We start from the raw sequence: 19,101 nt of genomic DNA, 5'->3' as shown, positions 1-19,101 counted from the left end.
CGATTGAATGTAGAAATCATTTGTTGAAGCAATTTTCTCCTGCTATATGATTGGTAATTTCCGGCGGCTTTTCTTTGCCCGACAGGAGTTGCAAGACAATCTGCAAACGCCTAGTAAGGAGTGAGCTTTGTGGTTCTAAATTTTTTTTGTAAATACAACACAACCATTCCTTCAAATGTATGGTTTCTACTTCAGTTTCTGCCAAATGTCTGGCTATAGTGAATTAAAGAAAATGTACTACAATGTAACTATTTCGAGGTCATTAGCGAGACGGTGGCTCAAGCCTAGTTGATGCTTTTGCGTAAAAGTAGCCCATATACGTGATCTTGGGTCGAAGTCAAGCAGAAAGTACATGTAATAAATGGACTCTCAAAGGTTTGTGAACTTTATTCGTAGCGCAACCACGAAAGGCGGAAAGAAACAAATATATGGAAAGAAACGAACTGGTTACTTCGCAATTCACAAAAATCGGTGAAAAAGACTCTACTTGGGTCCAAGCATATCTTCTGGTCGCACCCACTGGTCGAACTGCTCAGCTGTGAGCAGTTTCAACTCGATTGCTGTTTCTCTCAAAGTTTTCCCAGTTTTGTGCGCAGTCTTGGCGATTTTGGCTGCAGCGTCATAACTAACACATACAAAAAATATTATGTAAATGCACAAGATTGTTGAACTTGGCATGTAGTTAGGACAAGGAGTGCTTTGGAACAGGGGATATTAGAACTTGTGTTGTGTGCAGTCGCAATGGTATACACACACGCGATAAAACTTATCCAACAAATAGTACCAACATGACAACCGAAATGAGCGAACTTTGGTCTCTGTGCAACGAACGGCTGGGAAATACAACGTAAACCAGTTTTTCTATACATTTCCGTCACGGTGGACCACTTTTGATGACGTCAGAGTAGTCGTAAACCCTTTAGGTTTTTCGAAAATTGTGATCCTGCTGGGATTCGAGTCCAGGGTGCATGTCACAATGAGTTTCAGTTAGTCATATAAACAAGGCTGTACAGTGCTTCTGTAAGTATGCTGCTTCCAGAGTTACATTGTAATATGAGTAAACATTTTCCGAAAGTATCGGGTTATCAATCACATTATACCGTGAGTATTGAGATGTTGCGGCGGATCCCATGATGCAACGATTTAAGGACCCCGGGTTAAGAACCAACGTTGTAAATTGTGGCCCACTTAAGTTATGTAAAATCAACAATTCTTTTTTGAAATGTCATTTACTGTAATTTATTTGGCACATCTTCGCTTAAAACCCCCTGTGACATTACGTAACGTAAGTGGGCCACAATTTACAACGGTGGTTCTTAACCCGGGGTCCGTAAATCGTGAAATCACGTCTAACTCACTGTTTGACAAACGTGTGTGCTTCGAGAGATTTTCAGGCGAACTTCTTACAAAAAATGACTTGGAGTGCAGAGTGCTCATTATCCAATAAATAACAGATAATATTAATGAAATTCCTTTGCAAATGAAGTAAGGGTGATTGGCAAATTATAAATGTATTGATTGCTATGTAAACCAAGCACAAACCATCGCATTAAAAAAACAGAATATAACTTTTTAAAGCGACTTTGTTTTTGTAGTGGGTGTATCGCGAGTTTATTTATTTTCTTAGTGCGCCGCATAAGCTAATAAAATATTTTGGAACCACTGATGTAACTTACCCAATGTGAGGATTTAAAGCTGTGACGAGCATGAGCGATTCGTGGAGGAGAGATGAGATGCGATCTTCATTGGCTGTGATTCCGTTCACGCAATTCTCGGTAAATGAAACGCAAGAATCTCCAATGAGACGAGAAGACCTGTACACACAATGGTGTAACGTGTCATACACTGCGATGTTCGAAAAAATTTCACGCTTCAGAAGCGCATGTTTACGGGAAAAAAATATGTTTACTGAAAGGTTGCATGTCATCATTTTTAATGTCGCTTTCACATCGTACTGTTATCGTCATGGTATTTCATCTTAAATTTGCTGCATACAAATGAACGACAGCTTACCGTAGGACGTTGGACACCATCATTGGTTTAAATACGTTGAGTTCAAAATGTCCGTTTGAACCACCCACAGTGACAGCCACGTGGTTTCCCATCACTTGCGCACAAACCATTGTAATTGCTTCGCATTGGGTCGGGTTCACTTTGCCTGAAAACATGATTTTGTTAAATCTATACAAACACGAACATACGACAGTTGCGACAATGTGTAGGTTATGTCTGAGTTTAGTGCAGGGTTTCTTAACCGTGGTCTATGCCCCCGCATGCGATGAAACGTTCCTGGTTGGGAAAAAAATTTGGGGTCTTTATGGGTCAAATTCAATTTAACCCAGGCAGCAACAAATGTCTTTGAAACAAATATTTTCCTTTGTTCTTAAAATTAAAGCGGTTTCGTTGTCATAGTAAAGCGGAAGTAGAAGTTACCATACTTCAAACCCGTTTGAATGCGTTGGTTCTATCGATACAAATTACAGCAGTTCGTACCTGGCATGATGCTGCTCCCCGGTTCATTTTCAGGCAAAGTAATTTCACCCAATCCGCACCGAGGCCCAGATGCAAGAAATCTAAAAAGGAAAACAACAAGGGAGTTAGTACATAGAACATAGTTTGATCTTGTTTTATTGAATCTACCGAATGTCGTTGCCAATCTTCATCAAGGAGCAAGCGAGGGTGTTGAGAGCACCACTGATTTCTACCATAGCGTCGTGGGCGGCGAGTGCCTCAAACTTGTTGGGCGCTGTTACGAATGGGAGTCCTGAAAAAAGTGGTTTATCGTTGCGATGAAACTTTTCAATGTTGTTTTTGATTTGCACGTGAGAGGGACAAAAAATGTGCATTTTTGTTGCTGACGCTACTAGGCATAATATTAAATAACTCAAGGCTCTTCCGGCAAATATTTCATAAGTTTGGTCGACGTTTCGGTCGCTATGCAACAGACCTTCATTACGAAAGTAAGCAAGACGCAAACACAACGATAAATAGTAACGCGTAAAAAAAGGAAAAAAGGGCCCAAAAAGGGGGGCCAAACTAATAATTATTTGCCAGAAGAGCCTTGAGTTATTGAAAAACTGTGCATACCTGTTTCTTTGGCGATTTGTTCTGCTACACCTTCAGCAAACCCGATCCTTGTGTTAAGACCAGTGCCTACAGCCGTCCCACCAGCCGCCAGTTCGTAAATTCTGGGCAAACAAGCTTCGATCCGTGCGATTCCATTCTTCAGTTGTTGGACATAACCGGAAAATTCTTGTCCCAAAGTAAGTGGCGTTGCATCCTGGCAAGCACAGAGAGCTTTTAATAGGGGGTTGCAGCGTATGTACTTATCCACGTACTGCCATACATGTGTACATAAGCCTGGTCAATAAATTAACATCACGTTTTCATCTGGTCGTAACAGTTGGCAACGCTTTACAAATGTACAAAATAACTTGAGCATATCACTTCGTTATAAGTGGGTATAAAAGAATCAAATAAAATTAATAATGCCATGGAAATTTTTGGTTCAGTTGCATTTTGCAATATTTTCTTACTGTTCAACAAAAATTATGCAAAAACAACAAATATAGTCTAGTGTCTGTTAACAGTCTGGATGGCCCTGGGCGTTTTTGCGGCATCAAGAAATGCTAGGTAAATGCAAAAACTTCCAATACACAAGTTCTAATCAATTCAAGAATGTGCAAAAATAAAAAACTAATAATACAATATAGATGGACAAAATTGAATTACTGTGTTCGGATGAAAAACAGTTTTGACTGAGTAAAATCCTACTTTACAGTAAAATGCACTGGCAAAAATCATATTTGAAGAGAGGAAGCTATTGGCACAATTTTAAATGACAAACGATCCATAATGCATGTAGGTCGTTTTTCCACTAAGGGACAGGATTAGTAACATGATTAACGGACGCAGTTATTTAGATCAAATCATAATTCATGGTAAGGGCATTTTGCATGGCAAAGTAGCATTGAAGCTTCTGTTTTTAAAACATGACGCAACACTACAATAACTACAAGCCTCTTTTCTTACAGCAGAATTACCTGAGTGTGGGTTCTTCCTATCTTTACAATCTTGTCAAAGTCAGAAGATTTTTGCTCTAAGGCCGACAAGAGGGTTCTCACTCCTGGTAACAATGTGTCATGAACCGATCGGGCCACCGCAACGTGCATTGCAGTTGGGTATGTGTCATTTGAACTCTAAACATTAATACTTTACTGTGACAGGTGGTTGTTAGACAATATATAATTATTTTATGATTTAAACACTCCACTGCTGAAATTGTGTAAAAAAAATTTTTTTTTTTATAGACACTCTCTCTCTCTCTCAGAAGCAATAGTTTAGAGTTTATTTTTAGCATTACCTGACTTTTGTTGACATGGTCATTTGGATGGACTGGTGTTTTGCTGCCCAAAGTTCCACCCATCATTTCAATGGCACGATTTGCAATTACCTCATTCACATTCATGTTGGACTGGGTTCCACTACCGGTTTGCCATATCACTAAAGGAAAATGAGAGTCCAATTCACCAGATTTTACCTAAATCGAGCAACATATTATACACTAACTTTGGACATTTATAATGGCTAAAAAGCCCAACCTCATCCGCTGCCTGTTGTATTGCTTTTGCAATATCATCTGGAAGACCAAATTTTTGGTTGACTGTGGCAGCTGCTTTCTTCAGGATTGCAAAAGCATGAATTACCTCAATCTATAATACAATATATATATATATATATATATATGCAAACTGAAAAACTATTGACAGTTCTGTGTTACTTAGTATATAGCTAGTAAGTTTAAAATATTGAAATAATTTTCACAATATTTTCATTCTTAAACAAATTAGCATCAGATAACTAAAGATGTACTTGGATATGAATCATGCTCTATCAAAATTAACTTATATATGTATGCTAAAATCGCAAAAGAAGAAAGAATTTTTGCATACACATTAGCAATCATTTTGAAGAAGTACAGTCAAAATAGTTCATACTTCTAGGCTTTGGAAAAATACATCCTTGTAACACTGTACAAAAAGTTATTATAAATTATTAAAATCTTACTAATCTACCTGAAGAACCGAAAACAAAAGAAAATATCTAGTTATTTGATCAATTGCACTACAAATTCATACCGGCATTTTGTCAGCTGGTCCACCGATTTTGAAGTTCATTAGAGATCTGGCTGTATTGGCTCCATAATATTTGGAGTTTGGCACTTGCAAATCTCCGAAGCTGTCGGTTTCAATTCGGAAGCCGTCGCTGGCCTGAAAAATTTGTAAAAAATATGTACATAATATATGGCCTGAAAATATATACCCTATTAATTACACTTGCAAAACAATGATTTCAATTCTGGTGGTGCACATAATATGATATCATTATAGAAATCCTACTTAAATACTACTGTTTGAAAATTTTAGATCTTTTAACTGTGTTTGCATTTATTCAAAATATAATAGCTTATCTTACCATTCTCCTAGCAATATGATGCGTCGTTTCCTTGTAAAAAACTGTATTTGACAACACAGAGTTGGAGACGAGACGCGTCGTGCGAGAAAAAAGAGAAACACAACTCATTCTGTAATTTACGTAAGACTGCGCTACAACAAAACGTGAGAGAAGCTGCGATGCATCCCGTTAGTCCGTCACGCTTAAATGAGCTTACACCGGGTTACCATAAAGATCATACGAGTGTCGCGGTCGAAACTATTTGGCAATGCACCGAACTGATTGTGAATTATTTGCTTTTTCTTATAAAACGAGAGTTGGACATTTATACACATATTTTTTTCTTAAATCAGCTTGCCAACCCTATGGAGCCATACAGAGGTCGCTGACCCTGGATTAGAAGATTTGTCCTCTGATTTACGTCCGTTATTGGTTCCATCAGTACGACTATTTTCTGTATTTAAAATTTTCAGTCGCAGAAAACTGAATAACCTGACTTAACTTTGGTGCTTTTGGAAGTAGTTGCAGCCTACATTTTGCAATTTTACTGTAAACGTATAGCGTTTTATATTTTGGACTAAATTGTCAAATATGCTACACATTTGGGCCCAACCAAGGTGTTTCGAATAAAAAGTGATAATGATTGCACTTTTATTTTATACCATGCATTGTCGTGCCGATAAAACTGTTTCCGGTAAATTCGACATCTCGCGTCATGGTTGGTCATGCATGCCATTGGTAGTAACTGAATTTGCCATGCGTAGGAAATTGGGTTCACGTTGCAATACAACAAGACTTTGTCATTAATGTTTAATGACTTTTTTCGACTCTTAGCAGACAGCAGTGACATTGATAGTGACACGGCGGGTTAGCTGACCGAAACCAGGCCGATGACAGACATTGCACTATAGCTCCCAAAAGAAATGGAATATAATTTTGCATTTTACTGCGGGCTGTTTTCAATACACTGTGTCATGGAAACTAACGAGGCATCCGAAATTGTTGTTGACAGACCAACTTCGGCGCAACAACCAATGTACCAAATAAATTAGTTTATGTTCAAAAAACGTTCATTCATGTTAACAGTCAAAACACCGATTCTGGAATATTTGAACAAAATTGTTACATGTCATCCTTGAAAATAAATAAACCCCAATTAAGAAAATTTTACATAATTAAGTTGTGTTCCTCGTTGCAAAATAAAAATTTGTATTGAACTCCAAAAGACGTTTGACTATTTAAAAGTCAAACGTCTTTTATAAAAATTTATTTAAATCACTGTTGTGTCATGTTCAGTAAACAAATTTCTGGTGCAACCTAAAAAATGTTCATAACTAACTCGTCCTTATAGGGGCCTATAAATAGTGCAATACAAATGTTATGAAAACAAAAATGTCATTGTATGCCTGTGAATTCGTTGACCTTTTCGCTATTTTGATGAAGAAAAAACCATCGCTAGTCAAATATTAATGGCTTTACAACTTCTCGGTGAACTGTAACAAAATACGATACGACATCCGATACCTGTAAGTTAGAGAACCAAAAGTCATCACGGGGCTTTGGAAAATAAAGGGTCGAGGAAAAAAGTGTTAAAAAGATTTGGATCATCAAAATAAATACCTTGGATTAATAATGCATGAGCCTGAACGGGTAATTGCTAATTTCTCCGGCAGCAAGAGCCAAATTGGATCGTTATGGTGTTACAGAATTTTGTTTGGTGTAAACAGCAGTAGAAGCGCAAGCAAGCAAACAGCACATTGTGCATATCGTTTTTATCGCGCGGCGGCGCTGTTATGCCTTTGTCGCTTCGGACCTTTTTCTGCATGAAAACTGCAAGCTCTTTTACATATTTTTGTGATGCCCTCAAACAGTTGCAAATACTTAAAGCTTATACGATCTTGAAAAGGAATGCGAACTTTGGCATTAATTATGAAGGTCCTAAAAGCAGTGATTTTATATCTCGGTATTTAAAGTATTTATAGGAGAAAACAATTAACGACACTCGATTGATAAAATAACTTGAACTTGTATTTTTTGTTATTACTTCCATCTTTATCAACAACAGTTGAAGTAGAAACTGCTTTACTAGGAAAGCCTGAATATTAAATTACACTGAATTCCAAATTGCGCAAATGACAATGATCATCTAAAGTTTTTTTGCAAAAGTATTGCAATAACCAAGAACCTATAGCTACAAATTTCGGTGCCATTTTTTTGGAATTCAAACCTCAATCTGTTAATTATTGGACTGTTCACAATACGATGTCACCCGTTTTTATTTGTAATTTAGCCGCCAAGGCTTATGGAAAACGCGCGTATGCCCGCAAGTAATTCACCATATAGAAATCGATCAAGGGTGAAATGCCTAAATAGCGGTCGGTATGGAGAAGTCCAAACGCAACACAACGAACCAACACAGCCGTTAGACGACGACTTTGACGGCAATCGATTATGTAAGTGCTCTGTGAATCTTTTCACCTGGCTTTTGCGTCAGACCTTGTATAAAGTAATAAATAACGCAATGACATGTGTGTTTCACTGTTTAGTGAGACTAAAACAACGACAAATTGACTGAAAGTGCGTTGATGCCGTGTGTAAAAAAAACCTTTGGTGACAATTAGTCAATACAGGATGATGGATGACGTGTTTGGGAACACCGTGTGATATTTTGGGAGTAATGCTAAACAATAAAATCGTGGCATTGTTGACTGAAGGATTTTTTTTGGAAGCGCTTCCTAACACCTGGTCGATAACGATCAGTAGCGTTGTGCTTTTTTTGACTGAACAAAATTCATTAGCAATTTTTTTTTTCGTTAAACCGCGTAATCGCAAAATATTTGTGACAAATTTTCCGGAGGAATTTTTGTAACGAAAACTGTCGTTTCGGGGCGTTAACATGGGGCAAATTTGTTTGTAATTATTGTGGTATGGATTCCAACAGCAACAAATTCATTGTAAATATAACAATGTGTAGGTATATCCTAATTGCACGGCTGAAATTTAAAACAAGCTTATGGGCGTACGGCACCATCCGCAAATGAATCACCTGTGTTTATGAACGATGCCCAATAACCTGTTGGATATCGCGCAGCAATGCAATTGGTCGTTCATCAGCTTGCGATTTGCCAAGCCTCTTCCGCATATAGGTGTATCAGGCATATGACGCCGCACATTTGTTGACATGGTTTACGGTCGTATATTTTAACGGCGTTGAACCAGAAAGTGGGCAGGGTAACATTGGCCCCTATCGAATAAACGATGTAGATTTGTTGGTTTGGCAACTTTGAAATCGCCTCATTCTTTTAAAACAGAGTTATATCGTTTTATCAGCATGCGTTTTTACTATCTAAGTCACCGAAACGTTTTGAATCTAGTTTTTGTGTTTGCACAAATTAAATTTGATGCCAAACACTGCTGCAGCGAACGACGAAACAGAGAAGTACTGCATTATTGGCATATTGCTAGTACTATATTTCTAATTTTGCAGCTTGACCATTTCCACAAAGCTTTATCAAAATATCAACTAATCCCAAACCTTGTGTATGTATTTTTGCTTGCACGAGGAATAAACAACACTAAACAATGGGAACTTTCAACAACAACCAGCAAAAATGAAGGCAAAAACTTTACTGTGTAATATCTATGTGCCAAATCAAGGTCTCAAATCACACAACAGTCGTACACACTTCATAGAAGCATTCTTCCGAGTTAATTGCTTGACTTTCTGCCTGGACGGCTTCGTCATAATGTCACAGGAAGGTGAAACACGAATCAGTAAAGTAGTCAATAAGTCTGCAGTGTCGGATGTTTCAGTGATACCAGGGCATCAGAAAGTCAAGAGACCTTCGGAGTGCGATGTTCATGTTGGTATGTGACCCTGAGTTTACGACAAAAGTTTAATTTCGGCATTTTGACAAAGCGTTATCGGGGATTGCAAAAGTACCAATATTCAATCCGAATTTAGAGATTAAAAGACACAATTCAAACGCAGCAATGGCTTGATTGCCAGATTCGACCATAATAATATAGCCAGCAAAAGCATCGTATGATGCGAAAATAGTCATGAAATTGTCAAAAAGTCAGTATGCAGTATAAACCGACACCATTCAAACACTTACGTCGTCTGGAGTTACGTCAGTATAGGCTACACAATTGTGATCTCATGGCATTGAATTAGTACCCATATTTACTGCACGCCTGTTGTACATTATCATTTGTTTCAAAATGGCATGAGCGGTGGACAAATTACGTCATTTTCGATACATCTCCGTGATCCTTCGCTTGATTTCTGACGTTTCTCTGCTCGGTGACCGATTTCGTTTTCCAGCCACTCGTCCGGTTCTTAAATACTTGCGTGCTTCCTTCGTCCACCAGCGGGTTGTGAGAATGGCCTTAAATGTCCGACGGAAGTTCTCGTTACACAGACCGTAGCAAATGGGGTTGACAGTGCTATTAAGGTAGCAGAGCCAGTAGCCAAGGTTCCACGCAAAGGCCGGGACGAGGCAATTGCGGCACAAGGCTGTGATCACTACTATGAGACTGTAGGGCAGCCACAGTATGATGAAACACATTAGGATGAACTTTAGGAGCACAGTGACCCGCCGTTCGCGGAGGATTCGCATGGAGGCGCGATTAGATGAACCTCGTTTGAGGGACTTCCGGAAAGAGTGCTCCCGCGAGCGGAAGGAGGAAGAGAAGCTTACGCTCCTCTGAAGTCCCTCCTCATCCCCGTTGTTGCTGGTGGAGAGGGTTCTCCGGCCTTTAAATGACTCTCCCGAGGATAACCTGCTTCCATTGGATGCCTGTTGTTCAGTGGAGTCGCGAAGGCAGTCTCCAGGTCGACGAATCACCTGCTTTTCTTTATCTTCAACCTTGGCAGCAGATAGTGCTGATGAATGTATTTGAAGGCTCCTGGCGCGTTTCAGAGACGAATTACACACTTTGCTCTTCCGACCGTTTTCCACTTTTCCGTGTGGCTTCTTCTCGAAAGTAGGTTTGCGCAGAAGTTTGTATTCGTCGTTGGCATGCTCGAAACACTCCGTGTCCGGTGGTGCTATTGACGACGTAGTGCTCTTGATGAGCGAGCGGACGCCACTGAAAAGATACAATTTATCCATATAAGTCTTTGTTTGTATCAAGATAACTCTGATCATTTAAGTAAATGTCTTTTTCTGTACAAAATGTCCGATTTAATTAACAAAAATATTGCATTAGTTTTGAGGGCAATTTGATAATTTACAAAACAACCAAAATGTTGGACAAAATCAGCGCTTATGAATTGCCAGAAGAGCCTTTCTATATACGAAGCAACCAACCGAAGAAGTAACGATAGTCGCAAGTGGGAGAATGATTGGCAGGTTCGCGTGCGCTAAAATCTCTGCTAAGCAAATTTGAACAGAAGGCTTTAACGCCTAGCGTGCACAAGTGAAACACGCTCCAAGTTCAGACAGGGAACACAGACGTGCAAATTGTATATCAAATTCAACTCTTTGTGGAAAACTCATTCGTCCATTTCTATTGTAAGGGTCTTGAATCTGATTTACGAACTTAACAAACGAAGTTATAGATATTTGAACAAATGAAAAGGCTCAGAAATCCTACGGTTAAATGCTGTAAGGGTAAAAAAACTCAATTTTACAAAATGCTGTAAAACGTTTTTTCTCTCTTTTTCGATATTCGGATATCAGGGTATAATTTCCAAATAGAAGAACATATAGGCTTGCCGAGTTGTGCTGTTGCGTTTTGTTGATGGTTCAGCCTTCAATTATACAGTAGCTTGTGCTGCGTATAATGCAAATACATACAGTCATCCATGCGCTGACTTACGAGCTGCAAGGAGGAAACGAGTTCGGAAAAACTGACGGCTCAGTTTACATTGTGCTGCCATACAAATTGTTAGCACCCATAACCGGCCTATAGAAAATTTAAAGCATGTGCAAGCCTTTCCAAACCTTCTATTCACTGACATAAGGGAAACTTAAGCTGCTGGATTGCTTTTGAGATGTTTGGTGGTGCATCTTGCTAAGTGCAATTAGTCTGGCCGCATTTGGGAAAAGTTGAACACAGTTTTTAAGACCTCAGTCACGTTCTTCGAGGAAACAGTTCATCATTAAACCGTATATACCTTTATAGCAACCGATTATCTAGCTTTTTAGAGGGAATATTTTGAAAATGATGTAACTTTCCGAAACAATGGAAGATTCATTGGCGCACTTGCGATAATACCGAGTGTTCGTGAGTTCTTACTCGCTGGGAGCGTCAATTTTTTTCCATCACACGGGTCATGAAAATTTGGCAACGACTACAACACCACAACCTCGCATTAATTATACACGAAGTTTGTTTACATTTGAAATCATTGTCGCAAAATCGATTTTTTACTGTTTACTTGAATTGGACATTACACCGAGCCCTAAATGAGGGCAACTTAATTCGAAACAGTAAACAGCATCATATATAACATATATCTGATAGCTGGTATCTTGATAAACAACTTCCAAGCGATTAAATAAAGTGCGTCGTTAGTTCGCAGTGCTTAAAATCGAATATAATAGCAATGTGCTTTTGCTATTGTAAGCCCGAAATATAGATTCCGTTTTTGTGCGCGTCCATTACAACGGATCGATAAGAGGTCGCTCGCAGATGTGGGGGCCGAAACTTAAATTTGAGTCTCTCAAATATCCATTTGGCTCCACCACAGTGCGTTAGCGATGCTGCGGGATGATTGGACATAGTTTTATAGCGATGGGGAGGTGACGTGCACAGAAGGCCGTGTAACCTAAAACCACGGACGTCATTTCAGGCGAGGCCTAATTGATCGCGGTACAAAACCACAAAACCCATTTTAAGTTAAATTTGGGTTTGGGGTCGACTCTATCGCCTCGGTCGAATACGTCACCTATCAAACGAACGGAGATAAAAACAACAAGTTTGTATTTTAATTGATTTAAGTGTAGTCCATTTGCGAAAGCGTTGCTGCAAAGTGCAGCAACAGGGAGAAGTAATGATGAATCATAGAAATATTTTACTCAAAATCGGAGTTATGTGGGATAAAGGGGAGTTTTGAATAATTCGCGCATGCACGTCTTTGTTTATTATTTAAATCAGCGTTTGTAATATCGTTGGTGAAATCGGTACCACGTCTAAATTGAACCGAAAACCCCATGCGGTTCGTGCGGTCATGTTTCAGTCCAACACTTAATCCCGTAATTTTGACATCCGAGCTTCCTCTTCAAACTCAAATAGGTTTTAATGCATCAGCCGTTTGTTTTGTGGCGGCAGAAAGTTCGTTTACATGCGGTCTCTCTGTTCCAGCCAAACACCGCCCGCCAATTTAAAATGTTTTGAAAAAATAGTATAACTATGGATTTTCCCATGTTTCTTTTTGGTTTCTATATTACTGCGGAATTAGCATTAAGTTGGAGATATGAACTGTTTTTCGGGAATATTCCGTAATCAAAATGGATGTGGAAACTTCACAAAATCGAAATGAAATGATTTCCATCAAACAGGTATAGGTTTTTCGTAATTGTCCCAAACCTGTTAAAGGTTTCCCCATATGTTCATTGTGTATACATAATTTTTGTTTGCAAACACGCAGGTTACACTCACTGCAGTTGGTCATAGCCCCGAATTTTCTACATTTAACGTGTGCTGACGTCGTTACCATCATTTCAAGGTGGCTTTTAATGTTTTTTAGCTTAAGACCACCCGTTGTCTGAATGGTAAGCTGCTGGACGCTGTGCTCCTGGCCACACAATGGCAGGACCACTATTTACAATGTCGAACTAATTTTAACTACGTGTGGGGCCACCAACTGTGAAGCAGTAACCGCTGATGGCATTTATATGTAGGTCACAACAATGACGTCCAAACCTAAGGTTGTTGTCGAAATGGGAAGGGTGAAAAACATAAAAACATTGTATTGTTAACCTCTGTTTAACTGCCTGTGTCTACTGATTTAGTTATAGTTTAGACATATTTTCTGGAATGATAATAATTGACAAAAAGTTTTTTTCAAAAAATCAGAAGTCACCAACATGTTGTTAACCATAACCATAGCAACCTAAACTAAACAACTTGGGCGAAATCATATTAAATTTTTCCATAGAACTTACTGTCTACGCTTCTTTAGTTTGTAGATGACACTTCGATAGAGGGCGCACATCAATAGAGCGGGAAAGTAAAACGCGATTCCGATTGTGATCACAGTAATAACAGCGTTGTCCTCCAGAAACGGGATGTAACACTCGTTCTCTCGAATATGACTTCCAGATGATATAACGTCCCACAGGATGATTGCTGGGCCCCACATGAGGAATGAGAGAGCCCATACTCCTGCGATGGCCATGCCTGCCCGTCGCGGGGTACACCACTTGCGGTATTTCACCGGTTTGGTGATGGCGAGGTATCTAAAAGTTTAGGAGTTCCGTTGTCTGTTTATTGCTTTTCATTTGCTTAATGAACTACTGTTATAGGGACTAAAGTAGTTAAAACGAAACATGGTGGGAAAGCCTCTACTATGTGCCATACATCTTAAACATAAATGGAAACATGAAAGAATGGAAGTTTAAGTAAAACATGACATTGACTTGTGTTCCTTCGCGTTAGTTTTGTCGGTCAATATCTATAACGAAAAAAATGAACAGAAAACGAAATACAGAAAAATCCCTTGATTTTTAATTTTTTTTCAATCCACCAAAAGCCTTACCTGTCAAAACAGATAACCAATAAATTCATGACAGAGGCGTTGCTGGCGGTGTAATCGACTGTGAGCCATGCTTTGCACATAACCGTCCCCAGCGTCCACGAGTTATTCACAGTGTAAGTGGTAAAGACGTTCATCGAGAAAGCGCCGATGGTAAGGTCGCTGACAGCCAAGCTCAGAATGAGGTAGTTGCTGAAATTGCGCAAGTTCTTGTTGATAACGAAGGAGAGGATGACGATGGAGTTGCCCACAATGGTAAGGAAGCTGCACAGACCAGCCGAGACACACATCAACACGATCACTTCCATACTGTGAACAGACCCGTTTTGGGGACCAGTAGCAGGTGATAGCTTGCAGCTAGAGGCGTGAAAGGAATAATTGTCTTCCCGGAACGCGCCGGTGGCCGCAGTCGTCATTGATTCCATTTAAAGCGCTGTTCGCAAAGGTTATTATATACGCTACGGTAAACAGTGAGTCTGTCAAAGTAATAGATTGCATTGGTTATTGGCTTAGAGGGGTGGTCAAATGACGATTTGCTTATTGTTGACGAAACATCTGCTTACAGATATGTAAGACCAGCCTCAATTTTCTATGCACACAATTACTCTCATCCTGATCCTTCGTTGTTTTTTACAATTAAGCAACAACTGCACAAAGCCAGTGAAACTGTACCTACGCATGATAAACGTTCAATTGCGTAGAACACAATTTCAAAGCGCGTCGTTAATATATTCGCACGAAGATGTGATGTTGGTGAAAGCACTTTTTATCGCTCAACGGCACAAACCTACAGCTCATATGAAATATTTATGAATTTTAATATTTTTCTTCGCAATTAATGACGTCCCCGTGTTAACGAATAGTGTATGCGCAAACTTGCGTCGCAAAGACATTGATCGATGGGCCGATAACCAATAGTAACACGGAAAGGCCATTGAATTGTCACTGAGAAGTGACGCAACCAGGTAAAAATTTACGTTGTAAGTATAGAAGACCCCTATTAACGTCTCGTCGTTTTGTTTTACGACCATCTTGTTTTCAAATGTGGAACAGTGTAAATTCGTTTCAGTCAGCTCAAATTGACGCACAACTCCGCTCCATAAGAAAGTCAATATCTACTCTATTATACAGAATAGCAATGGTTTTACATGCAACACAATAGAGGTCGGGAACAGAATAACGGGCGATAACAATTCCACCGTTCCGCGCACCTTTTTAACAAGTTAGTTTTGTGGACACAGAACGGTCACAAAACCCACTCCGCCCTTGAAGACTCGGCCCACATACAAACAGCAAACTGTTGACTTTCGGACCGCACATGACGCAGAGGAAATTTCGACACTTCGATTGTTTCTCAGTGAAACAGAGCGTCGTTTCAGTGCGATGCTTTTGCAGCACAAGGAAGTGGGTGGAAGGAGGGATTCTATAAGACCGACCAACATAAGAAGAAAGCTTGGTAAAATCGGTTAAAGGTTGCATGGTGACGCAATGCAACGACTGGTTGCGAATTACGGAGGGCGAGATCACAACTTGCAGTTTTAACATTGGCAATCTATTTTCGTTGCCAAAACCTGTTGTGTGCGCACGGACATCCTCTACGATTCCATTTCAACGAAGCGTCGTGCACATGAAAATTATAATATGCCGCATTGCGCAGCAAGTGCAGCAATTCTCAATTGTAATACGACATGAGCTAAACACGGACATTTTCATCAATTTTGCGTTGTAAAAGTGTTTTCATATTATTCTTTGCAAATATTCATTGGCTTGCGTTGTAGCCGCACTTTCAAATATTTCTGTTAAAACCTGCCCAGCAAAGTTGCTTCACAAAGGTCAAAACCCAAACCACTAATGAGACAACATAATCAACATAGAGTTTGAAACTAGCAACACATTTTCGTCTAACCGCTGGCAAATTAGGATATGTAATGAAAACGGAGTGACTCCACAAGCGTCAGTACTTTCTTGCGGTAACACGTCCGAATGATACGGAATAGCGTTAGGAAGCCGTCAACTCAAGTTATATTCTATGGTCCTGGCGGGCCCATTAAATATTCACACTATCACACAAATCGTCGCGTACGACAATCTTTCCGTCCAGGACGTCGCCGTAGCCTTTCGGGCCTTTTGACGCTGCAATTCCCTGGTGAGAGAGCCGCAAACGCCAGCGAACGCAGGGTTGCTGCGACTGCATGGGGCATTGAAGTGCTATCTTTGAAGTGTTATCACAATAAAGCTTGCCGTCCTTTTTTTCATATAATAGCTACGATGTCCGAATTAAATAAACCCAACTTTATCGTGGGCTTGAAAGCAATTCCACTTCATGATATTACTACCTTTGTGTTTTTAGTAAACGTTATTATATGGAAGGGTAAATGTTGCGTCAAAACAACAAGTTAATACATTTATCTTCAAACGCATTTGACTCCTATCTCTGCATTATATCCACAACCGCTCGTGCAAACCAAACGTTTATAAACGTCGAGATTGCGGCCAGGGCGAGGCAGTGTCAAAACGTCATCACTATTTGAATAGGCACCTCACGTTAACATCCAAGCTTCCTTGATTGGCTCGGCGGACTTACAATAGTCGATGCCGTTATCTACCTATGCCTTTGTATGTCTGCATTTCAAAACATGACAGCTTGTGATACCGTTTTGCGGGGTCGTGTCCTTTGCGAAGACATGACCGTGTTGATGGTTTGATAGGTGGCGGAAAATAAACGTTTGTCCAAGCTGACGAGGTACACCGTCAACCTTATACCAGCGACGCGAAATCTTTGCCACTACATAAGGTCGTATTCTCTTCTCGGGGTAAACATAAAGAAGAACGATTCTCCAAAGTAAACATAAGCCTCGAATTCTTTTTTGTCACATTGTCGCCCGTAAACGGACTGAGCAAACTCGCGTAAATCGCTGTATGGGCTGCTGTGGTTCTCCCTGACCTTGCATTGAAATGTACCGGGAGACACATAAGCCTCATTTCCTAACTCGGTGGCGTTGGCGGTAAATAGGAACTAGTTTGCATCTTATGCATTCACAACACGAAGAACTGCCCGCGGTTGACTGGCTAAAGCAATTTTCTTGGTAAAGAATTTGTACAGAGGGCTCGAAGACAAGAGATCCTTTGCCAAATGCGTTTGCGCTCGTTGGTACAAAACGCCTTTCTGTTACAACAGACGGCGAACAAAAACAGTGACAAACCCGCAAGCCTATATGGTTAGTATTGACATCAACCGCGACTCCATACCATTCTACACCTCAATGCCTTCCAGCCAGACGCTCGTTCTATTGTGTTTGCTAAATCTAATGCCGGGACTCCTACGAAGCCCCACGAAGAAGGTGCCAACCAGGTCGCACTTGCCGTTCAAGCTGGTTACGCGGCAGACGCCCTCCAATGACTCTTATGCGGCGATTGGAAACTGCATGAACTGCCACGAGGCCGTCTGTTGTTGGCGTTTCGGTGGCTCTGGAAATTGACAGGAAGCAATACGGCCATTAGACGATGCGTGACATCACCCATTAGTGTGTGGCTATATCTCGTTTTGTTTTGCAATTGTTACGTTTGCGGTCGAATGTATTTCGAAATACACCCTTGGGTAGATGTGTGTAACATTATATTAACGCCATTTGTTTAAGAATGGATGCGGTTTGCAACAGTGCTATAGCTCCCTTGCATATTTACTGCATTCCTCAAGAGGAATTTGTATGGAAACAAACTGGTTTTTAATTCCTTTAATGGCTGTTTTTTGACTATCCTTATTTACTTTCTTATTTGCGTTATTATTATTAAGATGCGATATTGCCATTGAGGTCATGCGTTTGACTGATAGTGCAGACCAGACTGCGTAATTGCACATGATCTGCAAAAAGAGCAGCACATTTGGACCATAATCTTTAGACCAATTTAGCACAATTTAGAGACGGATGTTGATAAAAGTCACGTTTAAAGCAACGGACAATGGACGTTCATTTTCGCCGTAAAATCATTTGTTTGGGAAACACGACGTCGTTTCCCGTCACGTCTCGACATGGGTAAGTATCATATCACGCAACGGAAGTTTCAAGGGTAAACAGTTGACGCAGTAATGAAGTAAGCGGGAAACTGGTGGTTTTCAATAAAGGTTATTCTGCTAAAGTAAGCGGCAATAACAATTTATTTCTTCTTTATTCATTTCAGGATTGTGAATTGCTTGTGCTTTAATTGAACATTTTGAACTTTGGTTGAAGTTTTCGACCTTTTAGGTCGAAACAGTGGCCATCTGTCTGTAGCTTATACACAATTCATATTATTGGCTCCACATTGCTTATCATTTTGAACTTTATTTAGCGGAAATTTGACCATAAACTGACTTCCCTCCAATGTTCTAAATGTCAGTAAATAATCATTTTGCCACAATAATGTTTCTCGTTTAAGCGACTAAACGTATTGAAAACTGCTGTTCAAGATCATGGAATACAAAGGACCCGAAGGGGCATAAACATATATGATAGTTACATAAAGTAATAAAGCGCATACTTGGCCCGCCAAGCGGATACAAGTACATTACTGCAAATGCAGTTGAAAGGTTTACTCAATCATCAGATTACTACCACATCAGATGTGTTTGTCGAATATTTTCCTCAGACCACAGTCGTTTCTTTGCTAATGTAAAGGGGACCCGACTGACCCTAAAACTCGAAGCATAAAGCACTCATCGGTCAAACGCATGAAAACAGAACTTTCTCATTTTCATGTCATGAATTTGCAGTTCAGATGCTCCTTGCATTATACGTGCCGTTTCCTGATATCTTGGCTATATTGCTTTAATTTTAGTGGTGGGATTTTGTACACAAACCTAACTCTAATTTTAGTATCTTACTCGATGATATTCTCCCTTCCTACTTTTTAATACAATCAGCCGTAATTGCATTCCACATCCTGCTGCAAAAGCACGCCAT

At 39.9% G+C, this 19,101-nt stretch overlaps 2 protein-coding genes across 2 annotated transcripts; both read right to left on the bottom strand.

Moving 5' to 3' along the window:
• Positions 1 to 375: 375 nt before the first annotated feature.
• On the bottom strand, positions 376 to 5,638 carry LOC145912508 (fumarate hydratase, mitochondrial-like). Its single transcript, XM_082999990.1, has 11 exons — positions 5,476 to 5,638; positions 5,139 to 5,270; positions 4,602 to 4,712; positions 4,364 to 4,540; positions 4,044 to 4,199; positions 3,088 to 3,280; positions 2,641 to 2,764; positions 2,494 to 2,573; positions 2,014 to 2,158; positions 1,677 to 1,814; positions 376 to 625 (listed from the first exon to the last, which is right to left on the bottom strand). The coding sequence occupies exons 1-11, from the start codon at positions 5,581 to 5,583 to the stop codon at positions 484 to 486; spliced, it is 1,506 nt and encodes a 501-aa protein (XP_082856116.1). The 5' UTR covers positions 5,584 to 5,638; the 3' UTR covers positions 376 to 483.
• A 3,406-nt stretch (positions 5,639 to 9,044) lies between these two features.
• On the bottom strand, positions 9,045 to 14,630 carry LOC145910875 (muscarinic acetylcholine receptor M1-like). Its single transcript, XM_082998089.1, has 3 exons — positions 14,165 to 14,630; positions 13,572 to 13,865; positions 9,045 to 10,548 (listed from the first exon to the last, which is right to left on the bottom strand). The coding sequence occupies exons 1-3, from the start codon at positions 14,584 to 14,586 to the stop codon at positions 9,705 to 9,707; spliced, it is 1,560 nt and encodes a 519-aa protein (XP_082854215.1). The 5' UTR covers positions 14,587 to 14,630; the 3' UTR covers positions 9,045 to 9,704.
• Between the last annotated feature and the right edge of the window lie 4,471 nt (positions 14,631 to 19,101).

This window comes from Ascidia mentula, chromosome 8 (genome assembly GCF_947561715.1).
Source record: "Ascidia mentula chromosome 8, kaAscMent1.1, whole genome shotgun sequence".
In the NCBI taxonomy this organism is placed as follows: domain Eukaryota; kingdom Metazoa; phylum Chordata; class Ascidiacea; order Phlebobranchia; family Ascidiidae; genus Ascidia; species Ascidia mentula.
The sequence above is the reverse complement of the archived record's forward strand: the minus strand, read 5'-3'. Positions and strand labels throughout refer to the sequence as shown.